The sequence below is a fragment of the Paralichthys olivaceus genome, chromosome 19 (assembly GCF_024713975.1).
Source record: "Paralichthys olivaceus isolate ysfri-2021 chromosome 19, ASM2471397v2, whole genome shotgun sequence".
NCBI lineage: Eukaryota > Metazoa > Chordata > Actinopteri > Pleuronectiformes > Paralichthyidae > Paralichthys > Paralichthys olivaceus.
The window spans coordinates 18,275,415-18,296,817 of record NC_091111.1 but is presented as its reverse complement, the minus strand read 5'-3'; the positions used below and the strand labels follow the sequence as shown (position 1 = coordinate 18,296,817).

The 21,403-nt window shown below is 43.9% G+C and overlaps 1 protein-coding gene across 1 annotated transcript in view; it reads right to left on the bottom strand.

The window, feature by feature from the left end:
* Positions 1-21,403, bottom strand: part of man1a1 (mannosidase, alpha, class 1A, member 1) — a 90,141-nt gene that overhangs the window by 20,065 nt on the left and 48,673 nt on the right. The window contains exon 5 of the mRNA XM_020103700.2: positions 1,702-1,796. Coding sequence (XP_019959259.1) covers positions 1,702-1,796 — 95 coding nt within the window. The remainder of the gene's footprint in view (positions 1-1,701; positions 1,797-21,403) is intronic.

The window sequence follows — 21,403 nt, the reverse complement described above, 5'->3', positions numbered from 1 at the left end:
GACCTGCAGGATGATGTCCTGAATCAGAAGGAGATACTGGGTCAATCAAGGGATGATGGATGGAGGACGGAGGGACGGAAAGGGAGTTCGGAGGAGCGGGTTGTGGGAATAAAGTAAAAGAAAACGAAGGGAATCGGGAAGAAAAGAAGAAGAAGGAGGGGAAGCAGTGATGAGGGGAAAGATAATAATTGGGCCTCGTGTGCATGTGTGTGTGTGTTTTACTGATTGATGCCGTTTCAATGTGGGTCAAGGTTACGCTGGAAGTCTCACAGCTTCAGAAACGCTCCACTGATGTTTCCCCTCAGCTAACTTATACAAACTCTCTGTGTCTAACCTGCACGCAGGGAATCAACGTGTTCACACTCCGAGGTCGCTCAACCGAGCACTCGGTTTCTGACTTCTCCATTTATTTGATTTAACCGAAAATACGACAATTTTTACTCAGCAACAGCGCGGCAATTAATTCTGTCTGTCTCCGAGCAATGAAGTGGTTTTCATGCGATGATGCAAAGACGTGTGTGTGTGTGTGAGAGTGTGTGTGTGTGTGTGAGGGTGTGTGTGAGGCCATCATAGCTCAGTCATGCAGGTAAAGTCATCATCACCAATCTGCTCAGGCCTTAAGGGGATCACACACACACACACCCAGCGAAGAGGACACGAGTGGGGGAGGTGGGGGGGTTGGGGGGTGCAGAGTCGGAAGGAAAATTAATTTGTTACAGCATGTTTATCGTCATGACAACCCGCCTTTTAATTAACGGCAGACAAACAGCGGAGCGGTGTGTCTCTGGGGGGAGCAAGATATAAAGAAAATTAGGGAAATAAAAGTGTGCCCCCCCCCCACCCACACACACACACACACCCCCAACCCTTAATGGATGACTGACGGGGGGACTGGAGGGTGACACGGTGGAGGACCTCTGAGGGCTCTTAAAGTTTCCTCTCAGCGAACAGATACTTTCATTTCTCTACACGACGTCCTGAAAATACAAAACATCGCTGTAGTAATGTTTAAACAACAGACTGAGAATCAATAAGTTTATCTGTGTCTCAAAATGAAGAAAACTTTTCTAGTTTGAAGCTTTTCTTGGTCGTACAACCGACAAGTTACGAGTTGGTTCGCTTTTCTCATCATCTGTTGATAAAAAGTCGACGAAAGGTTAATGAGCTGTTAAATAACAAAGTCAAATTAATTCAAATGATGGCGAACGATGACAGGACTTCACTTGTATTTCTCACCATCTGACTCCACAGCTTTTATGATATAGACAGTTCATAATTTAGCACTTTGATCCAAAGTGACAGTAAATTAAAGTCTGTTGTTCGAATCAACGCCACAAGAAATAAGTCACCAATCAAACGGACTCATATCAGAGACGGAGGATCGTCAGCGAAGGGACAGACTGGTTTAATATTTTCATCTCAGTTCTACAGTTTGTCACAGTGCGATAACAAACGCTCGGAACTTAACGCAGACGCTTTTGTGTTTTCGTCTTTTAAGAGCAGTTAGTTTCAGGGCCATCTTCTGTCTAACAAGTCTGCTCTCATGTGAATCTGAAACATCTCGGCTCCGTGTGTGAGAGCCGGGACTGAGAGAGAGTCTGTGTTTGCGGACGTTGCGTCAGACCACGGCGCTCTTTTATAGAATCAAACCATCACTGCTGTGTGTGTGTGTGTGTGTGTGTGTGTGTGTGTGTGTCCTACGTCTTGAGGTTGAGCAGGGCCCAGGGGATGCCGGTCGGAGTTTTGAAGGCTGGCAGCAGCTTTTCACCCAGCTCCACCACCTTTCTACGGAATACCTGAGAAAAGAAAGAGAGAAACATATTTCATGACAAGTCGGACTGAAAGAGGATTTTACATTTTCTTGACCGACCCTCGAGAAAGACCACTTGGTATTTTTATACAATATTTCTTTCCCTTCTACACAAACAAACTAAATCGAGTTATCGAGCGTTTCGAGAGATTCAACTCAGCTTTTGTTTTTGCTGCTAAAAACTCAACATTCACGAAAAAAGGAATTCTGATATTCTGATAATCGAACGCTTCCGCTCATTGGAGGCCACAAAAGCTTAAACTTGAAACTTAGCTGAAAAGCAGACGAGGCCGGATGCCGCTTTAAATAACTTCATGAATATTCAGGAGAATCTGAACCTGGACCAGAACAAAACCCTTGAGATGATGTGGATTTCACTGGAGCTGTGAAACACGACTGATCTCCACGAGGTTTACCTGAATGAAGCTACTTTTGATGTTAATGTGGGAAAAATTCTCGGTCTCATCTTTGCGTAAGTATATTGGACCGGACAGCTTAGCAGCAGCTTCGCCGTCTCTCAGGAGTCTGATTTTGTTGGCGGTGGAAGTGAAGTGCTTCCATATTTGGCTCCTGGCACGAGTTTAGTCAAGCAGTTAAGATGAAATGGGATCTGGCCTGAGATGAGGTGGACCGCTCCGCTACCGCTGCCAGGGGTTTTACAGGTTACACAGATCCTGTTTTTTTCTCCACTCACTGTCGGTGTGATAATGGAAATGCTGATGCAGCGTTGATGAGGTTCATCAGAACATCACAAACTCAAATGTTGTGGTTGTTAAATTAAACCTGTGTCACGAAATATCATGAAAGATGAGAACAGAACATCCTTCGAGTGTTTCTCCTCCTCACATCAACGTAAATGAGAAAAACAAATCAACTCACTGGACATCATTGAGATCCAACTACACTTTCACCCACGTACGTTTATTTATTCTATGTCAAATGAAGACAAATCACCTCAGTCGCCCCCTGGAGGCTGGCTACGGAATAGGCCATTAACCCCACCTCCTCCATGTTAGCAGATGTGGACACGGACCAAACTTAAATGTCAAAGTTTGGTAATTTTAGGTAGTTCCAGTCACACTGACGAATATTCAAGTGTTTCTGAGGACTATTCTCGTCTACAGCTTAATCCCGCGTTACAATTTTCAGGCGTGCCGTCCAGTGTGGTGATATCTGTCGGACACGCACACATGCACACACACACACTCATACACAATGTCAGCACGCTGGCAGCTCTGTTCCCCGGGGATCCACCACTCAGCAGGGTGTGAGACGGAGGCAGGGAGGGCGAAAACTGATTTGAGAAGAGGAAAAAGCTCGAGAGGCCGCTCGACATGACAACGCGGACGCTTCGGCTTCTCCGTCAGAGGCAAAGGGCAGGAAAAGGTTAGGTTGACTTCAAGAAAGGTGCAATTTATGTGTTTGAAGAATAACAGTGGGCGATCGATTGATCTCGCAGGACCTCAGGAAGTGTCATTTGGTATATTTCCTTCTATTTATATTTTATCTTTACTTTATAATGTTTACAGTCGGTATTTCTTACTTGTCAAGAAAAACAGAAAGTCCCCACAGTGCGTTAAATAAATGATTATCTAATAAAATCATATCTTTTCTATAAAAAAAAAGGAAAACTTGGTTTGGAGCTGTGAAAATATGATGTTAACATTTGGAATCTGAGAAACGGGCAGATCCAGAGCTCGTTATTTCACACCAGATTTTATTTTATTGTCTTTACAATGTACTTTGTGGCAGAGTTGACATCACGTTACCCCACAGTGTGCGTGTGTGTGTGTGTGTGTGTGTGTGTGTGTGTGTGTGTGTGTGACTGTGTCGTAACAAGGCGTCAGATCCGTGTGATTAATGTCTTTAATAATGCCGGGAGGACACAGAGGGGGAGAATAAAAACACTCGCAGGGATGCAGCGAAGAATAAATTAAACACACCCACTGTCCAAGGCCATCAAGCGAACTGCCAACAAGCTTTAATAAGCAACTGAATTATACAGTAACTGAAGAACACACACACGCACATACAGAGAGCTTATGGCTGAAGTCTTTAGTAAAAACTGATGTTGGTAATCACATTTCACGCCCGGGCGCTTCTAACAAAATAATCTAGGAGGGAAATTAACAACCTTATAATACTTTAGTGAGTTTTGATTGTTATTAGAGGGGAATAGTTCACTCCCAGTAAAATAAATACCAACAAAACCCGACCGGTGATGATTCTGAGATGATCAACGAAAAGAAAAGAGGCAGGAGTGGAGGAATATCGGCTCTGAAAGGCCGACGGAGACAAACCGCAGAATGAACCCTTCTAGGTCTCAGTTACAAACAACGAGCAACTTCCCCCACCGGCGATTTGTTTGTCTTCTTAAACCCTCCGGTTCCTTTGTGTGTGTACATAGCGTTGGTACAGAGTCAAGACATTTCAGCCGGTCATGTCGTGTTTGTGTGGTATTTTCAGGATTGCTGTTTTTGGGTTTAGAGTTAACCCTAAATTTAGGATTAGAGGTTTGGGTTCAGAACAAAGAAAACAAGAGAGAGCAGAAACTATTTCAACATCGAACAGAAAATCTGTTTCTAGACGAACCTCTCACGAAGACAATCCAGTTTCTCCGTCATCAGAAGTTCATGTAAAAGCACCAGTTAGAGTTAAAGTTCTCTGGAGGCTTTTTGGGACCTTTTGTTGTGTGAGGCGGGTTACGTCAATACGCCTTTTTACTTTCGTACGTTATTTCCTCAGGGTGCAGACCTGGTTCTCACCAACAATGAGACAAGGTCAACTCTCAGGGAAGCATGAAAAACACAGGCGTTGTCAGGAGAACATCTTTTGTCTTCGCGAACAATAAAGAGTTAAATTTCAGAAACAGTAGAAGTCGAATCTGACGTCGGTGAAAACCCCTGAGCGGTGATCAAACCCAAAATATTAAAAGAGATGTAATATAATTCTCTTGTTTTTTATTTCCTCTGGTGCGTCATGGGAGCTTTTTGTGTCACGTGAAATTAGTTGACCAATCACAACAGGGGGGGGGGGGGCTGTCTTAAAGAGACAGGAGCTAAAACCAAGTGTTTGAGACAGAGGCTGAAAAGAGGAGCTGCAGCAACGGGCAGTAGATCATTAGAGCATGTAAACCTTTTCAAAATAAAATGATCCACCTGATTATGAGCAGTCTGTGTCGGCCTCATCCTCTGGAATGCATCAAACCTAACAGACGGATCCAGAAGCTTCTTCACGGAGAGACTTCAGGGTTTTAAGAAGCTAAATCTTGAGTAATCAATAATCTACAGCGGAAATATCGCTCTCACCAACGTTATTACTCGGATGTCGGAGCCGAGCGGCCTCGGTAAAAAGGGCGACAGCAGAGCGAACAGTACGAGCGGCTAATCGTTACGCAGGCCGTAAAACAAACCCCCGTTGTTCCCCAAATATCCAGACAAATGAAAATGGAACTGAAAAAAAAAGTTGATGCAATAAAATCTTAATTGAAAATGTTCTTTGTATTTGTTAACTCCCTGTGGAAGCGGGAGCTGCTGTTGATGCAGGTGTAGTTATAATAGAGTCTGAGTAAGAATACAAATGATTGTTGTTGACATTTCCAGATTAGCATTTTAAATAAGAGCCTTAAATTAATGATTTGTTTTTCGCTCTTAGAATCATCTCACTCTTTCATTTGTTCTGGAACTTTTTATAACTATTAACTCAACAACCTGAAATTAAATTAAGTTGATGTGCTGTGGTTTTTAGTAAACGTTGTATTTTTGAGCGTTGATCAGACAAATTGAAACTAATGAGGACGTCACCTCACTCCAGGAAAGAGTGATGAATGCTTCTGCCTATTTTTAGACCAAACTATTTCTCACTTAACAGAGAAAAATATCATCAAGCCTTTATTTTTCTGTCAGCTGATTTTTATTTTCTAGGTCAAGACTCAGCTGTCAAACTTAACGTTTGCAGCTTCTCCACACGAGCGACAAGGAAAGATGTTCACGTGCAGAAATCAGGCCAAGGTGGTGGACGTGACTTTTCTCTTTGAGGTGCTTCGGTGGGATTAAACTTGGAGAACGGAGCGGACCGGGTTTGGAATCAGGTGCTGCCACTGGAAGGTCCTCACAAGGTTTTTAGCATTTTTAGTGTGTGGTTGTGTGTGTGAGCTGCTAATCAAGTTTCCATCTCTCTATCCAGAATCACTGGCACTGTGTGTGTGTGTGTGTGTGTGTGTGTGTGTGTGTGTGTGTGTGTGTGTGTGTGTGTTGTGTTATGTGTTGCAGTCCATGGAGAGACTCTTGGACAGCCTCCTAACTAAGATGAATCACCCAGCCAGGCCTCTGGGCGACCAGCAGGCCTGTGAGACGTGTGGCCCAGATTACAGCAGCGTCTGTGGGGATGGAGTGAGCCACGCGTGCCGACACCACCACCACCTTCTGCTGCCGCCTCCTCCTCCTCCCTCCTGGTTCCTGACACACTGCCTCCTCTATCTCCCTACTCCTCCCTTCTGCCCTTCATCAACTCCTCCTTCTTTCCTGACATCAGCCCTCTCTTCTGAAGACTTCTTTACATTTACTCCTCTCTCTCTCTCTCAATCCCTGAAACTCTCTCTACTTTGCCTCGTTCTCTTTCTCCCACTTCCGTTTGTGTATCCAATTAATCTTTCCTGCCGCTTCCTTTGTTGGCCATTAGATCTTCCAGCGTAACTTCGACCAGCTTTGACGGATATTTATGGGCAGTTGAGAAAACAGAAACCTGCTTCAAACACAAAACTGACTTTTTAGGTTTGACACGATGTGACGAGCAGACGCAGAGGAACATTAATGAGTGTTTGTCTTTCATCTAGTTTGTGTCTCCGCATACGTGATGAACCTCAGTCCAGTGCTCGCTAACTAATTTCCAGCTCTTTTTTTAAACAGCGGCCTGTTGCAGCTGGGTGACTTCGACAGCAAAGTGACTGAACCACAGCAGAAAAGATGTAGATCGCAAAAACCGTAACGATGAACTGGAAGACATTTGCATAACGTTCGTGAGTCAAACGTGCTGTTGGATTAATTGTGATAAGAAAAAGAAGAGGAGTTGTGTTACATGACGAAATATAATGAGCTCAGCAGCTGCAGGAAGTTGAGGTATCACTGTTCCGCCCATGAAAAGAGATCGTAGCTGTTTGGTTTTTGCAGTTTTACCCAGGAAGTCTGCAAAACGCACGTCACCTCTTCATCAACACTTTAATCCTCAGTTCCGTTCTGAGGTTTTTAGATGTGTCCCCTAGTTTCCTGGTGAGATAAATGCACAGACATTGACCTGACCCTTTAATTCAATCGGGACCGTCCTAATCTATTATGTTTATTTCAAGAGCGCGATCGATCACGTCTCGTAATCCATTTTGTTCTAATTCCAGAGGCAAAAAAAAAAAAAAAAAAAGTCCTGGAAGGTGAATTAATGGATCCATGCAGGCAAATCTGAACGATCAGCGCGGACTAAATGAGGAAAAGGGCGAGTGAGAGTACGAGCGAGGCCGAGTCAGCTGAATGAGGTCCGTACGGAGGCTGCTGCCCTGACAGCTGTATTAAAGAGGCTACACACACACCACACACACCACACACACCACACACAGGAGGTGACAGCTTTCAGTGGTTAAGAAGCCTGCTGTTGTGTGAATGGTTGCTCTCGTCTCTCTCTCCACTACCCGTCAGTGTCTCTCTCTCGATCTCTATCTCTGTGGAATAAGTTGCTTCAGGGAGGCAAAGCACGGGATGAAGGGTGAAAGATTCAAGGAGAGGAGAGGAAAGTGTAAAGGAAAAGAGACAGAAGGGAGAGAAAAAGACAGAAGAGAGGGAGAATGACAGGGGATGAGAGAACGAGGTGAAAGGGGAGGAGATGAGTGGAACAGGAGAGGGAAGGAAGCAAAACAAGAGAGAAGAGGAAATGAGACACAGTAAAGAGGGAGGGAAGGGGATGAAATAAAAAAGGAGAGAATCCGAAACAGGTTCAGGGAAGGAGAGAAGAGGAAAGGGACAACAGGGAAAGAGAAGGTTGGAAGAATATACACCAGTGTTGGTTTAGGCCTAAAATGCAAATGTGAGAAAATGTGAAATGTGTCCAGCCGACTCTTCTCTCATTAATCCGACCTCTGGCGTTTCCTCAGGTGTAAAATGTTTGTGAGGTGCATGTTGCAGCCGGACGCCTCAGGCTGGAATATTTACCAAAGTAACTGGTGGCTTCATATGGAGGTCTCTATACTTCTCTCAGTACATTTTTTTTTTAATCATTTCTTCCATTGACTTTACAACAAGGGTAAAGTTCTGCAACACGTCCTGAATTCACTCCATTCAAAACAGGCCTGGATCCCGATGCAGCAACATTTACTTAGAATTTTAATATTGTTTGACAAATTTTACAAATTAGAATAAAATGTAAAACTTGAGGTTGAACGCTGTGACAGTGATGTCACACACAAAAAATACCTCTTTGTAAAAGATGAGACAACCTTTTCTCCTTCTGTAATTTCCCGAACCTCTGTCGACGCAACTGAAGTATCTGAAACTGTGAAAATGAAAAATATCAAAAGTTAAGTTTCCCACGAGGCAGAAAAACGTTGCCTCATCAAGATCACGTCAATCAAACGCAGACAACAGGGAAGTGACGAGTTCCCTCTGAGTTCACAGCTTGAAGTCTTTCCCCAATTTGACACTTGACAACCGAGGTGGAGAAACTTTCTCAGACAGGAAAAGTGTTTTGTCCTTCACGTCAATATCAGCACATATCAGCACATATCGCCTCGCTCTATATATTTAATAATAATCAATACACACGCAGTGAGAATCCACCCCTGGTAATATTTGCTGACTCGGCACACCTTCCACAGTCAGCTCTTTTTGACGGCGCTGCTATGGAAATGAAGACGAGCGATGAGAGTGAATTTACATAGAGAGTTACAGTTGGAAAGTTACAGCAGAGAAGTGCACGTCGGGCCTGTGCAGAGTTTAGCGCCGTGCTCGAGTCCATTTCCTCAGAATAATCGTCAATTAATATTAGAGCCAGATGGAAATGGACGTTTGGAGAACGATGCCAATGCCAATATTAGAGTGTACAACATTTACGATATATCAGCCAACATTTATAATTCTTAAGATCTTATTATCAAGTGAGTCTTGATAGTTTACAGTTTAACCATTAACTCAAAGAAAACACAAATAATTCTAAATATTGAACCGGAATGAGAAAAACAAACGTGTTTCTTTGAAATAAAAGTTTTCATAGGGAGAGGAAATAGTATTTAAATATCAATCAGTTAGTTTAAAGTTTGAAGAGAATAACAAACACTTGATAAGCAGCACAACATTTATTAAATCTGAGGAATGAGATCAGCTTCTTGTTATCCTGCTCAGCAATTCTCAGTTCACCTGCGTCGCACTGCTGAATTATCATTAAAACAATAAGTGACAACTTCACGAACACACAGCTCAGCTGGCTGGAAACACTGAGAGGGCTCCTGACTGGAAGCCGACAGATTTTCCATTTACAGTATCGTCTGTTCATTCTCTCCTGCAGCCACTCGGGGAATCATCAGGGGGAGCGCAGAGCGTCACGGAAAGTTGCACAGCCCACCCCAGACGAATATGGTCGGCAGTAAATGAACTGATGCAAACAAGTATGAATATTTCAGGAGAACATTCTTCCTGAGACAACAGACTAAAAGTAGAAATGAAGAGGAGGCTGAGAATCAGAGCGGGTGAGTGCAGGTCGGAGAAAGTGTAGTGCCATTCAAGCGTCCCAGGGGAGAGTCAGTGTTGTCACAGAGCGAGCGTGAGCTGGAGCCCTGGAAGGCTTCATCCAGAGGAAAATGTCAAATACTCGCTCAAACTGTTCAACAAGGCCAAAGGCTGCAAAGACCAAGCTGGTGTCCCGGCTCCAGTGGCCGTGGCAACGCTTCCACGTCGTCATTAACCATTTTCGGCATTTAAAAAAAAAACAAACACACACTGGCAGCGGCGTGTTAGATGCCAGGGTGAACCCAGGGACCCGGGCTGACACGGGTTTAATTAGTTTTGTGACAAATCAGTATGAGACCAAATTTTTCAAAAAGGCAAATAATACAAACGTGGATGTTTGTTTAAATGTCACAGATTCACAAGCAAATGTCAGTCACTGCTGAGGCCTGCAGCGGAGACCTTCATGTTAAAGGTCTGAGTTTAAAAAATGAGCTTCAAGCCCAAAGGCTGAGCCGCTCCACACTGCGACTGATGAGGAGAAGATGTCACTGGGTGAGTTCTGCCTTTTTTTTTTGTGAGGAATCAAAATATCTTCAAAAAAAATGTGTCAAGAAGTAAAAAAAAAAAAAAAAAAAAAACCTGTCAGGAAACAGAGGAGGATCTTTACAAGTGACAGAGCGAGAGTCGACAAAGACTGAGGGTAAATTTAGACACAACAACATCTACGTGGCTTCCTTCAGGCAGCGTTAAAATCGCTCTGAGGTTTTACTTTAAATTGACAAAACTGTGCCGTCTCTTTGAGTTTAAATGAAGAAAGATTTTAATACAGTTAGAAAAATGTGTTACTTCAGCTCGAACAAGAACTACGACATGTAGTAACATCCAGACAAGTGTCCTAAAGATGATAAAAAAACAGAAATGAAATACAGAGTACAGCTTGTGTAGGTTTAAACTCTGAAGATTTGTATAGGTTACAGTGATTATTGTGTCTCCTCTGGGCGGCAGAACAAGCAGTAAACACACTGACTTCCTCACATCATAAAGTTTATAAGACGAAGGTCTTACAAAGACATCTGAGTTTCTGCCGAGCACGTAGCGTACAGCGGGTTTATGATATTTTGGAAACAGATCCTCGCCTGAGACTGAGCCAAAGCCATTAATGTGTGGACCGCAAAATCAAAACAAGGAGCTGAGAGACGCTGAACTGTTCTGTCGAGCTGAGATCTACATCTCTGTGTCATAGAATCTTTAACATCAGAGCAGGATTTACGATGCCCAGCCAGCGCTCAACAGAGAGAATGAATTCTATGATCGGGCAGGACGACAGCGAGGAGACTACGTCTGGTTAGAAATGTTTTCAAAAGCCGAGGAGTCTTAAGGACGAGGAGTCAGACAAGTGCGTCGAGAACAGAAACCTTTATGGATGTGTGAAGCGCAAGTGTTAAACAAAGCTACCTGTCAAACTGCTGTCTGCAAGAAAAATCCTCAGATCTCCTCCGCCAGACAGCACACACACAAACACACACACGCACACAAACACACACACTAACTTTTTCAAAGCCAGGTCAGACAGGATGGGAAAGATAGGCCTCAGCATTAGCCCTTAAAAGCACCAGTCCAACATCAAAAAGACATCAGAGGGGACTTCTGCAGATACACAGATGTACACACAGGCTCGCCTGCTAACAAAGCCAGAGAGAGGGCTGATGTAATTGGACTGAAAGTCCAACGGAGCAGCGAGTTGCCTGGTGAAGGGTTCGGAGGCACGCAGCCGGCACTGGGCATTAATATTGAGCAGGGGGCCGCGGGGCATTGCGCGCTTTCATCCAATGAAATGCGGAATCCTTTTGTCTTCCGGCTCAGTTAAAACAATATGGACTCAGTCGGGATCGGAGCCGGACCTGACCCGAGGAGCTCTGCGTCTGGAGTGAGGTCAGAGCGGGATGCACTGTTGAGCTCAGAGGAACGTGTCTTGGTATTTTCATCGCTGCATAAAGTTCTACGTGCTCTTTAAATACAAAGTTGTGTTAGCGGAGGATTATTAGATTATGAAGCTGAGGTTTTTGTTATCGTACACGAATCCTGTAAAAAAAAAACACCAACACCAACAATGCGAATCCCTCGATACTTTCCAAACATCCCCAAACTGTTTAATTCAGTCAGCACCAAGCTCATTACTTCATATATAAGTGAAATGTTTAAAAACCAACCAGAAGAAGTCGCACAAAATAAAACTTCCACATATTGTTTGTCTATTCTCAACATGTTTTCTGTGATTCCTCCGTCGAGAGAACGATGTCATCGGTCTAACCTTTACAAAATAAAACAAATCACTGTTAGAAATACAAGTTTGTTTTGTCACCGGCCCAATGCTGCAGTTAAGGTTCGGTTGGGTTCAAGCCCAAAATCAACTTGGGTGTAGTTATAAAAAGATCATGGTTTAGATTAAATCTACCACTTTGCTGTTATGCGTGCATAAAAGAATCCTGTGGTTAAAATTATGGAACAATCATGGTTATGGCTGAAAGAAACCAACTCTGACTTCCCGCAGGAAAACGGGTCGTAAAAAGTGTTTTGTCAGTTTTGCAAACCAGACGTAACAAACCTTCCCTCTGTGCAGTTCATGGCTCTATAACAATGTCAAAGTTCCTTTTGCTCTTCAAGGACAAGAGATGTGATTAATACGGCTGCTCGAGGGGAACCTGCACGTTCACAAAGTTACAACACTTTCAGATGAATCTCTGTTCCTACAAACTGAAACAACACAGCGGGACAGTAAATTCAAAAACTGATGAATTGTAGATTTCATGACAAAAACACCAAAGCCACCTTTTAACTCTGCTAAGCTCGGCCAACTGTTCTCAGCTCTACACAGAGACGCAGCCTAATGGGCCTGCAGCCCCTGCAGCCTGGCCCCGGGTCTCTCTTGGTCTTTTCATGCGGCTGAGCAGAGCGAAGCCCGTCTGCATCCTAATGCCACATTTACATCATGCTTGCTGGAGCTGTAATTAAAAAAAAAGCACGAGGGTATGCCGTGCTGTACCGGGGTGGTTGGTATTTCACATTCTGTACCGGGGAAACTGTTTGGGTCAATAGGTTTTTAATCAGAGCATTTGCTGGAACTGTTTCGAAATGAGTGCAGAAGCCTCGAGGCCAGACGTATAAATACTGGGCTGTAACGAGCTGCGTGGTCCGCACGCTGGCAATGGAGGTTTGTTAATTACATCGGTTTCGAATGGTCATATAGGTAGAAGGAGGTTCAGCAGGCTGGATGACTGGAGCCACTTTCAAACTTTCTATAATGCTGTGTGTTCCTGCTTCGACCCGGTCCTCTTTCCCCTTCAGCTCTGTCCTGACGCCACCCGATCAATCTTCCATGAGGAGCACGTGGCCTGGGAGTCAAGGTGCTCTCAAGCTCCATGTGCCAGGATCAGAAAGAAACTGGGGATTGAAGGTTTTCCTGTGATTATTATTTCACGTTCAGTTTGGATTTTCTTTCTTTTTCCTGTAAATAACGTCTCCTGTCGTTGATCGGGGGTCGGTGGTGGTCCAGTGTTGTGGGATTGTGTAGGTGAGGCTCAACAATTTCAAATACAGTTTAAAACTCCCTAAAACACACAAAGTTCTTTTGACCACTAGTTTCTTTATCCCTGAGCATTTCCACTATTATTTGTCTGTTCTGATTTGTTTTCAAAGTGGCCCTAAGGCGTTGGATAAAGTCAATTCACTATTATTACCATCATTATTATTATTAATTTCATAGTTTCAGGGTTTTTCCTTACACCTCCAACACAGCATTGAGCCATTCTACAACAAATGGTGCAAGGACCAGACTCCATTCTATGCATCACGTCAGGGGCGGACAGAATGTACTGCACCGGAACAGATTTTCAGGATATAAGTCAACAAATTACCTCTAAATGTTGTATTCACCTCTCACAAAGGAACGAGTGAAGGACAAAAATAGACAAAAACAGCATAAAACAACAGGAAAAAAAAAAAAAAAGACATGCCAATGAATGACAGGCAGACAAGCTGGAGATACGAGCAGCGGGAGAAAGCCGAACAATAGGAATGTCAGAGTCGACGGATAATCTGTGATTATCAGTTTGATTATACTCAGATGTGAGAGCACAGGGAGAGAGGCTCTTGTTCTGCTTCCTGTGTCACTCAAAGACGCACGTTTGCATGCGTGTGTGTGCGATAGAGTATATTAACAAGGCAAATTGCTTATTTCCCTTATCTTCCTCGCAGGGTACGAGATAAGGGCCAATGAGTGCGGCTATCGGAAGCAGATTAGCTCCCTCCAGGGCCAGCTGACAGGAAGAGGGAAACAAAGCAAAACATATGAACTCCAAGGACAATTCAGGGTTTGTAACAATAAACTGCTGCAGAACTGTCAGAGTGTGAGTCCCCAGACAATTCAGCTCTGATTCTGCACATATACTGTACAGGTTTTATAATATTACATCGGGTCCGAGGGTAAAAATGATGATGAAGCCGTCTTTTATTAAAAATGAATCAGGTCCAGGCAGCGTTACCTCTGATATGAAGGATATGATGTGCTCAACGACTATCTCAACCTCATTGTAATGCAACACCAATGGGAGACAACACTATTTAGCATCAACGATCCCGAAGTTTAATACATCGTGAACTTGCTGTTCTAAGTTTTCAGTAAATAGTTCAATTGTCCCGAGATACTCTAAATGAGAATTTCCCACATGAGACATTTTTTACATTAGCATACATTTTAGGGAGAATGTACCAATGAACAGATTAATGATTCGCTCCAAATGGCCGGAGCTCTGATTCCCAGGCTGTTGTCTCAGTTATTATCGCTGCACTTTTTGGCAAATTAAAAAAAGAAGTCCAAGGAAAATGTGGGTACTTCACAAGCTGAGTCTGATCCTCGTGGCTGTATTCTTGTTTTAACTTTGCATGGGCTGCTCGTTCTCTGGAACAACAATGAAAACGCAGGCAAATGGCAAAAGCATTTTAAAGACAAGTCGAATAATGAATCACTTCAGACGCTGTTTTCAGAGCACGAGCCTACAGTCAACACAAACCTGCCTTCTCGCATATTGACTTATATTGATTTATGTGAATAACCCCCAGGTTGCAAAGATACCAAGATCTCACTTTAAAGCAACACAAACAACTTTTCCCCCTTGAAATTGCACGTTTGATGTTTCACTGACGGAGGGTTGAGACTTTTTCATCTTTCACTTCCGCTCCTCACCCTGAGCTTCAGTCAGATCAGTTAAAAAAAAAAAAAAAGACTTCGAAGTGTTTAAAAACCAGCGTTTATCTCCATTATTCAGCAGAAAACTTTTAAAATGTGAGAAATTCTAAGCAGAGTTTGGTGGATCTGTTCCAGCTGCGGCTCCTCTGGCTCGGGAAGCTGGGGATCATGGGTAATATCTACCCCTTCAGGTGTGTTTCAGTTCAGTGACATTGATATCTGCGTCTTCTTTACAATTGAAACACGTGTGGCTGCAGAGGGCGCTGTTGCTCAGACGTGGTTGTGCAGTGTTGTTTTAAGAGATGCAGAAAAAGAGGAATAATCACATCCTGGGTAAATAATGGAAATTTTAACATTAACATTTTTTCTATTAGCACTGAACATTGCATCATAAAAATACCGCATTTACATCTTATCCCGCTCTGTAAGCAAGAATGCTAATGCTATGCTTATGCAATGTGTATAATTTTCTCACTAGACCTGCTGCCTTCATTTTTTATCTGCAGAATTAATGCTGTGTATTATTCCTGTGAAAGACTCCACTCCACCTCGTAAGACTTTTTATTTTCTCATGTAAATATGAGTAACAACAACACGGTAGCTTTTGTGATTACTTTTACTTCTGAAACTCTTGAATCCTTTATGTGTAAAAAGTAAAAAAGGATTTGTTTGACTTTGGCCCCCCCCCTATCTTTTCCTGTCCCGTGTCTCCACAGTAACCGTGTTGGTTTTATGATCACAGTCACACTTTCAGTAACAACGAATGAATCATCCACCGAACTGAAGAAAGTCAAAGGGATCAAAGCGGAAGATGAGAAGGGGAGGAGCCAATATATCACACGTGCAAGGTGCCTCGGACCAAAATGAAGTCCGACCAAACGAGGAAGTCTGGGTGAAACTGAACCCTGAGTCGAGACAGAATGAAACAATAGAATCAGATCAAGAACCGGGAGCGGCTCACGGGATTGCTGCAGTCTTCACCTCAGACGATATCATTTGAACCACGAAGGCGTTCACGTTGCCGGTAGTGAAACCGTCATGATCAAACGGTGCAGAGCGAACCAGTTCGTTCATGTTCTCCATCCAAACAGAAAGACTCCAAACCAATCAATGTCAAGAAACAGGTCGACGCACGGAAAAACCAAAACTAACCAGATCAAGTGTAAACAACAGAACGAAGACAAGAAGCTTCAACAGAAACTTTCAGCTGAGAAAACGTCCTAACATCACTTTGAATCTGATGGAGAAGAGTTAATAATAAACTATATTATACTCCCACACATTTCTTGCTCTAATCCAGGAGCAGGTTTCCATCCTTCTATTACCCCCCCCCCCCCATTAAGGAAATATATTCAGATACATAATGTGCTGCGATAGCAGCACGAGGCTGAAGGACAGTTTTGTGCAAATCCTTTCATTTTAAGAGTTAACTATGGCAACACTTCTTCTTTTAGTGCAGGTTCAAATGTTACACAGCACAAATGACCAGTGTGTGTGTGTGTGTGTTTGTCTGTCAGTGTGTATGTGTGTGTGGGGGTGTGTGTGTACAGGACAAAAAGGGAAGTGAGGGGAAAATAAAGCAAAGTGTGCTGTAGCAATTACACAGACTGTCAAAGCACGGTGGGAGGAAAGGTTTGGGTTTGAGAGTGAGTGTGTGTGTGTGTGTGTGTGTGTGTGTGTGTGTGTGTGTGTGCGTCTATATGTGTGTAGCTGCTAGGAGGCTACGAAGTCGGGCCATACGACAAGCTGAATTACATTCGTGCTTGCAGGCTAAGGCACAGACACGCGCACAGACACGCACAGAGCTGATAGAGGCTTTGGTAAGCCACTGAGAAGTGAGAAGACTCAGCCCATGTGTGACCCTGTTGACCAAACCAATTTCCTCCGTGTCAGGCAGTGCATTGCCGTGTGTGTGTGTGTGTGTGTGCGTTAATAATGTAGTGCAGGAACAAAGCAGATCCACATGGGATACAACACAGGGCCCTGGACAGACACACACCGTGTTTGCATGTTTGACACCACACGGATTATCACACACCCAGTTTACTGTCTGCTCAGTGGGCTAATCCATTTGTATCAGTCAGTCACTGTGGCCCATCGACACTGACATGGACAATGAGATTAGGTGAAACTCGGCGCTCCGACTGTCACATCTACATAAGAACTGAACGGCTTCACTGTAGATGCAGGTGTTAATGAATAAATCTTATATGTGAGGAGAAAAGATTTTTTATCATCATGACCTGACGGCACAAGGTGAAAAACCAGTTTATCTGCAGTACAAAGGGTCTCTGAACTCGATGGGCTGGTTTAATGAAATGATGACGTTATGCCGATGGTATCTGGAAATGAATAAAAACACAGATTTACAGATTAGAGACACACAGGAGTCTAAACCAGCTTATTTCAGAGGGAGCACACTGGGTCTAATGAAAGCTCCTGTGAAGGATTAACAGGACTCTGTATTCGCATCATGTACTTTCTTCGACTATCAGTGACGGTTTATGCAGATGGTCCACACGTCTCAGCTTCTCCCACTGTACAAAAATTAAGCTCAAACATCTCAGATCCGAGTCTCAAGCGTCCATCGTGATGTTTCACCTTGTTTTTCATAGCCACAATAACTACGTACAAACCAAACGTAGCAGAAACACAAACATCAGTGTTATAAGAACTATCTTGAATTTGCAGTTTGCTTGGATCCATCCTCCTAACATTTATGAGGCAGGGTTCACGTCCTATCCTGCAGCCAGCCACCAGGGGGCGATCAAGATGATTTGGCTTCAGTTTTGGGGATCTCAAGAAACTCTTGATTTAATTGAAATTCATGCCATATTGACATATCGTGTAATATAATAAATAAAGTGATTTAATCCGGCCCGGATATAAAACCGGGAGTGTCAGAGACATATTTAAACAAACACACGTCCACAAACAGCAAACAGCTCTCGCTCCATTCAACTGCTGATCCCATTTACAACCTTCGGTGACCAGTGACAGAATGTAGGATTTAATCTCTGCATTGCCTTTGCAATATCAGAAACATATACTGTGTGTGTGTGTGTGTGTTTCTCCCCCTCCATCTACTGACCCACTGAACCAAGTTCTTTATCTAAAGTGGTTTTGGTCATTCAGCCTCAGAAGGAAATAACAACCTTGTGGCAGAGTTTTACCTTTAACTTCAGTGTGTCTGTGTCTGTAGGTTAACAAACACGTCTGGCTGCAGGATTGGTCATAAACCTGCCTCCTCCATGTTAGCAGGTGGACCACAGAGCACCGATTGCGGGTTATTAAATGGGTACGAGCAAATGCTGACTAGAAAGGTGAAAAGGACGCAGTGGACGAGCGCATCATATCGCTCAGCCCCTTCTCTTTGCTCCCCTCTGCCCTCAATCCTCCTCCCTCCATCTGTAGCTCTGTTTCCTCTCCTCAGAACAGATTAGACCAGTCTGAAAAGAGATTAAGATAGATATCCAGAAAATTCATTCTCTTCGGTTACCAAATAACCTTTACTTCGCCGCGTGTGTGTGTGTGTGGATGTGTGTGTGTGTGTAAGACGCTTTGCTCGTGCACAGCAGGAGGATAGCAGAGATGGCCCGAAGGGGAGAAGGGACGGGGGCTGTTGTTTTTCCTCTTCCCATCCCTCCAGTAAAGCCAATTTTCTCACTGAGTGAATGGGATTTCCTGAGGATAGAAAATAGAAGCTGTCTGCTCGGCTCCACCCAGCACACTGCATTACCCTGCATGCATCTCTGTGTGTGTGTGTGTGTGTGTGTGTGTGATTGTCTGAGCTGTCGGTGGTCAGGAGTGCAGGTTGCAGGGCCTGACCTGCACAGTGAGAGGTCACAGATGGGATTACACTGTTGGTGGCTTATAGCGTCATGAGTTTGCCCCCCCCCCCCCCCACAACGACTGTGAGAGTGCATGTCTGCATCAGAGACAGGTACTGATAGAAAGTCTCCCCGGGGGAAAAGACAAGTGGACGAGTTATTCAGGGACAAGAGGAACGTGGATCGTGCAGTGTGTTGTTTGACCGCAGTGGAACTCAAATGCGTTTATAGCCGTTCTGAATGATGGAGTGAATAGCGTGACGAGTGCTGTCTTCGAACATGGAGAGAAAAGTGGACATTTTCAGACAAGGGCGGTGACGTCTGCCTTCACTGACGTGTCTATGTGTACGTTTATGTGACAATTACACACAATTACACCATTTGTCGGATGCTTTTAAGTCTGACTGCGTGTATTTTTAACGTGACAGGTCCCAGTGGAGATCAAACCCTAACCCCGTCTGTAACTGCCTTGTTCTAGACACGACAAAAATAAAAACGCTGAAGGAGGACTTGCAGAAAAAAAAAAAAAAATCACAATACCCATCCCAGCTTTCTATCCCCTCTCCTCCCTCAATCCAGCGGCTGCACGGCGAAGCAGGGTGGAGTAAACAGAGAGCTGTGGCGGAGCGTGCATCACGCTCGATGGGTGTCTGATTGGACGTCACAGTCTCAGGAGACGGTCTGTCAAAGCGGGTTGCTCTTGGCTGCCTCTTTGTTCACGCGTGTGTGTGTGTTTGTGTCATATGTGTGATGCCGCCTGTAGGAATCCACTCTGCATTCAGTCCCAGTCGGGGATTAAGGTGTCTGTCTCCTTCACTGTCTGGGTTCGATCTCGACATTTGATTGTTTTTCTGTCTGAATCCCACCACGATCAATTTGCAGTTTGTACGTTCACAACCATTAGAATCAAATGACGGACTTTAGCTTGAGGAGTGAAGACGTAGATGAAACCTAACCCCCCCCCCCCCCCCCCGGCCTGTTTATCCCCTCCGGTTTTCTGTCTCTGCTCAATGTTAAACTATTTCCTCGTGCCAACCAGACACCTACTGTCACACACTGCACTGTCCTCTTTCCTCTTTGTGCTGTATTTCCCATTATCCGAGCTGGACCTCATTCCTTTTTGTGTCTCATACATTATTCCTACACTCGTCTCATCCTCAGAAACTGTTTCTCTGTTGTAACTGTGCCTCTGCTCATCCAGACATGGTTTGTGTGTTGGGCTCATGTACATCTTTCCCTTTTTTCCCCCGATTCCAATACTCGGACTATGCCGATACTGATGTAAATAAATACATCTATTACACAACTCCTGCTTTTGAGTAGCTCGTAAAGTTCAACTTCCAGCATGAAATATTGCCAAATTGCTGACATTTTAGCTTCCTTTGGCTAACGCTACACTACCAGAAATCAGTGGCAGCAGGCTCCAGCGCAACTTCTGTCAGAGAAGTGATTTCAGGGAGAGTAAAATTAGAGTTTTATTTGGTTGCAAGTACTTTAAAGACGTGGTATTGGATCTGTACTTATAGACGTGCATATGTTTAATCTGGATCTGGTCTGTTTTCCACATAAGAATCTACTTATCCACATTTTACTCTGCAAACGTGTTAGTCTCTAATCAGCAGCATCATTACGCAGCACCAGAGAGTGCTGGTTGTGGGTATTTTTAACACCTCCATGTAGAGTTGATATAAACAGAAGTTAAGAGGTATTAGTATCAGTGACGAACTCTCAGAACACATCTGGTTTAAGGTTTTCCACACTCCCACACTAGCCATGGGCCGGTTTAACCTCTTTTTATTCATTAACCCAGGGCTAACAGTAAACACTGGGCTGTGAATCACCCGTCATCTTATACAATAAGTAATCGAATCTTTAGGTTCAACCCTCGATTCTGAGCAGTAATCCGGTTGGTGCTCTGCCATGAGCCGTTTACAGGTGAGAAGCTGAGTAAATCCATTTAGGTGCAATTAACTCAGCTTACATGTGTCTTCTCCATGCGTGCATCATGTTGTCCCTGCTGGACATTAAATAACAAAAGAGGACAAAGCGTCTCAGTGAAAGTTTTCACAAAGTTGTCACCAGCACATGTGATAAAGTGAAGAAAGGAGGCCACACAATCTGATTTTTTTTTTCTCTTGTAGCTCGCAGCTGTTCGGGTTGCCACCCTGTCAGACATATGGTGGAGCAACACATAAAAAAAACAAAAAAACATTGTTTATATCCAGACTGCTGCTCCCCTACTTCAGTGACAGGCTTGTCTTCTTGTTTCTCGATATGTCAGTCACTCTCTGCCACTGAGATTCCCTGCCGTGATCTCTGTAAGTTCTGCTATCATCATCCTCATCCTCGCGAACGACAGAGGCGTCCAAACACAGGCGGCACAACGAGAGAAGAGACTTTCCTCTGTGGATAACGTTCGTCATAGGATGACAGGGAAATATGGGAAACTGAAAAACAGTGATTATGGCGACATAACCATGAAATCCCAGGTGAGACTGAATCTAACTTAGTCCGGTCCATTTGAAACTAAATCAGTAATAATTAATTGTATGATTTGATCACAAGGGTATGAATGCCTTTCTGATTGTAGATCAGAGAGCTGCAGAGGTTTTCGCTACTAGGGGAAAGCAAACTTGACGGAGACCAATTAATTAGCGGAGGGGACTGAGGGCGTGCGAGTCTAAGAAGCCTCTCGTGCCGTCTGATCAATCACTGACAATTAAACCTTTCAGGGAATTGATCAAGGCCTGACGACGAGAACCTGAAGTTCAGCTAATTACTGTTGTTCATGCCACAGGAATCCATGGAACAACCA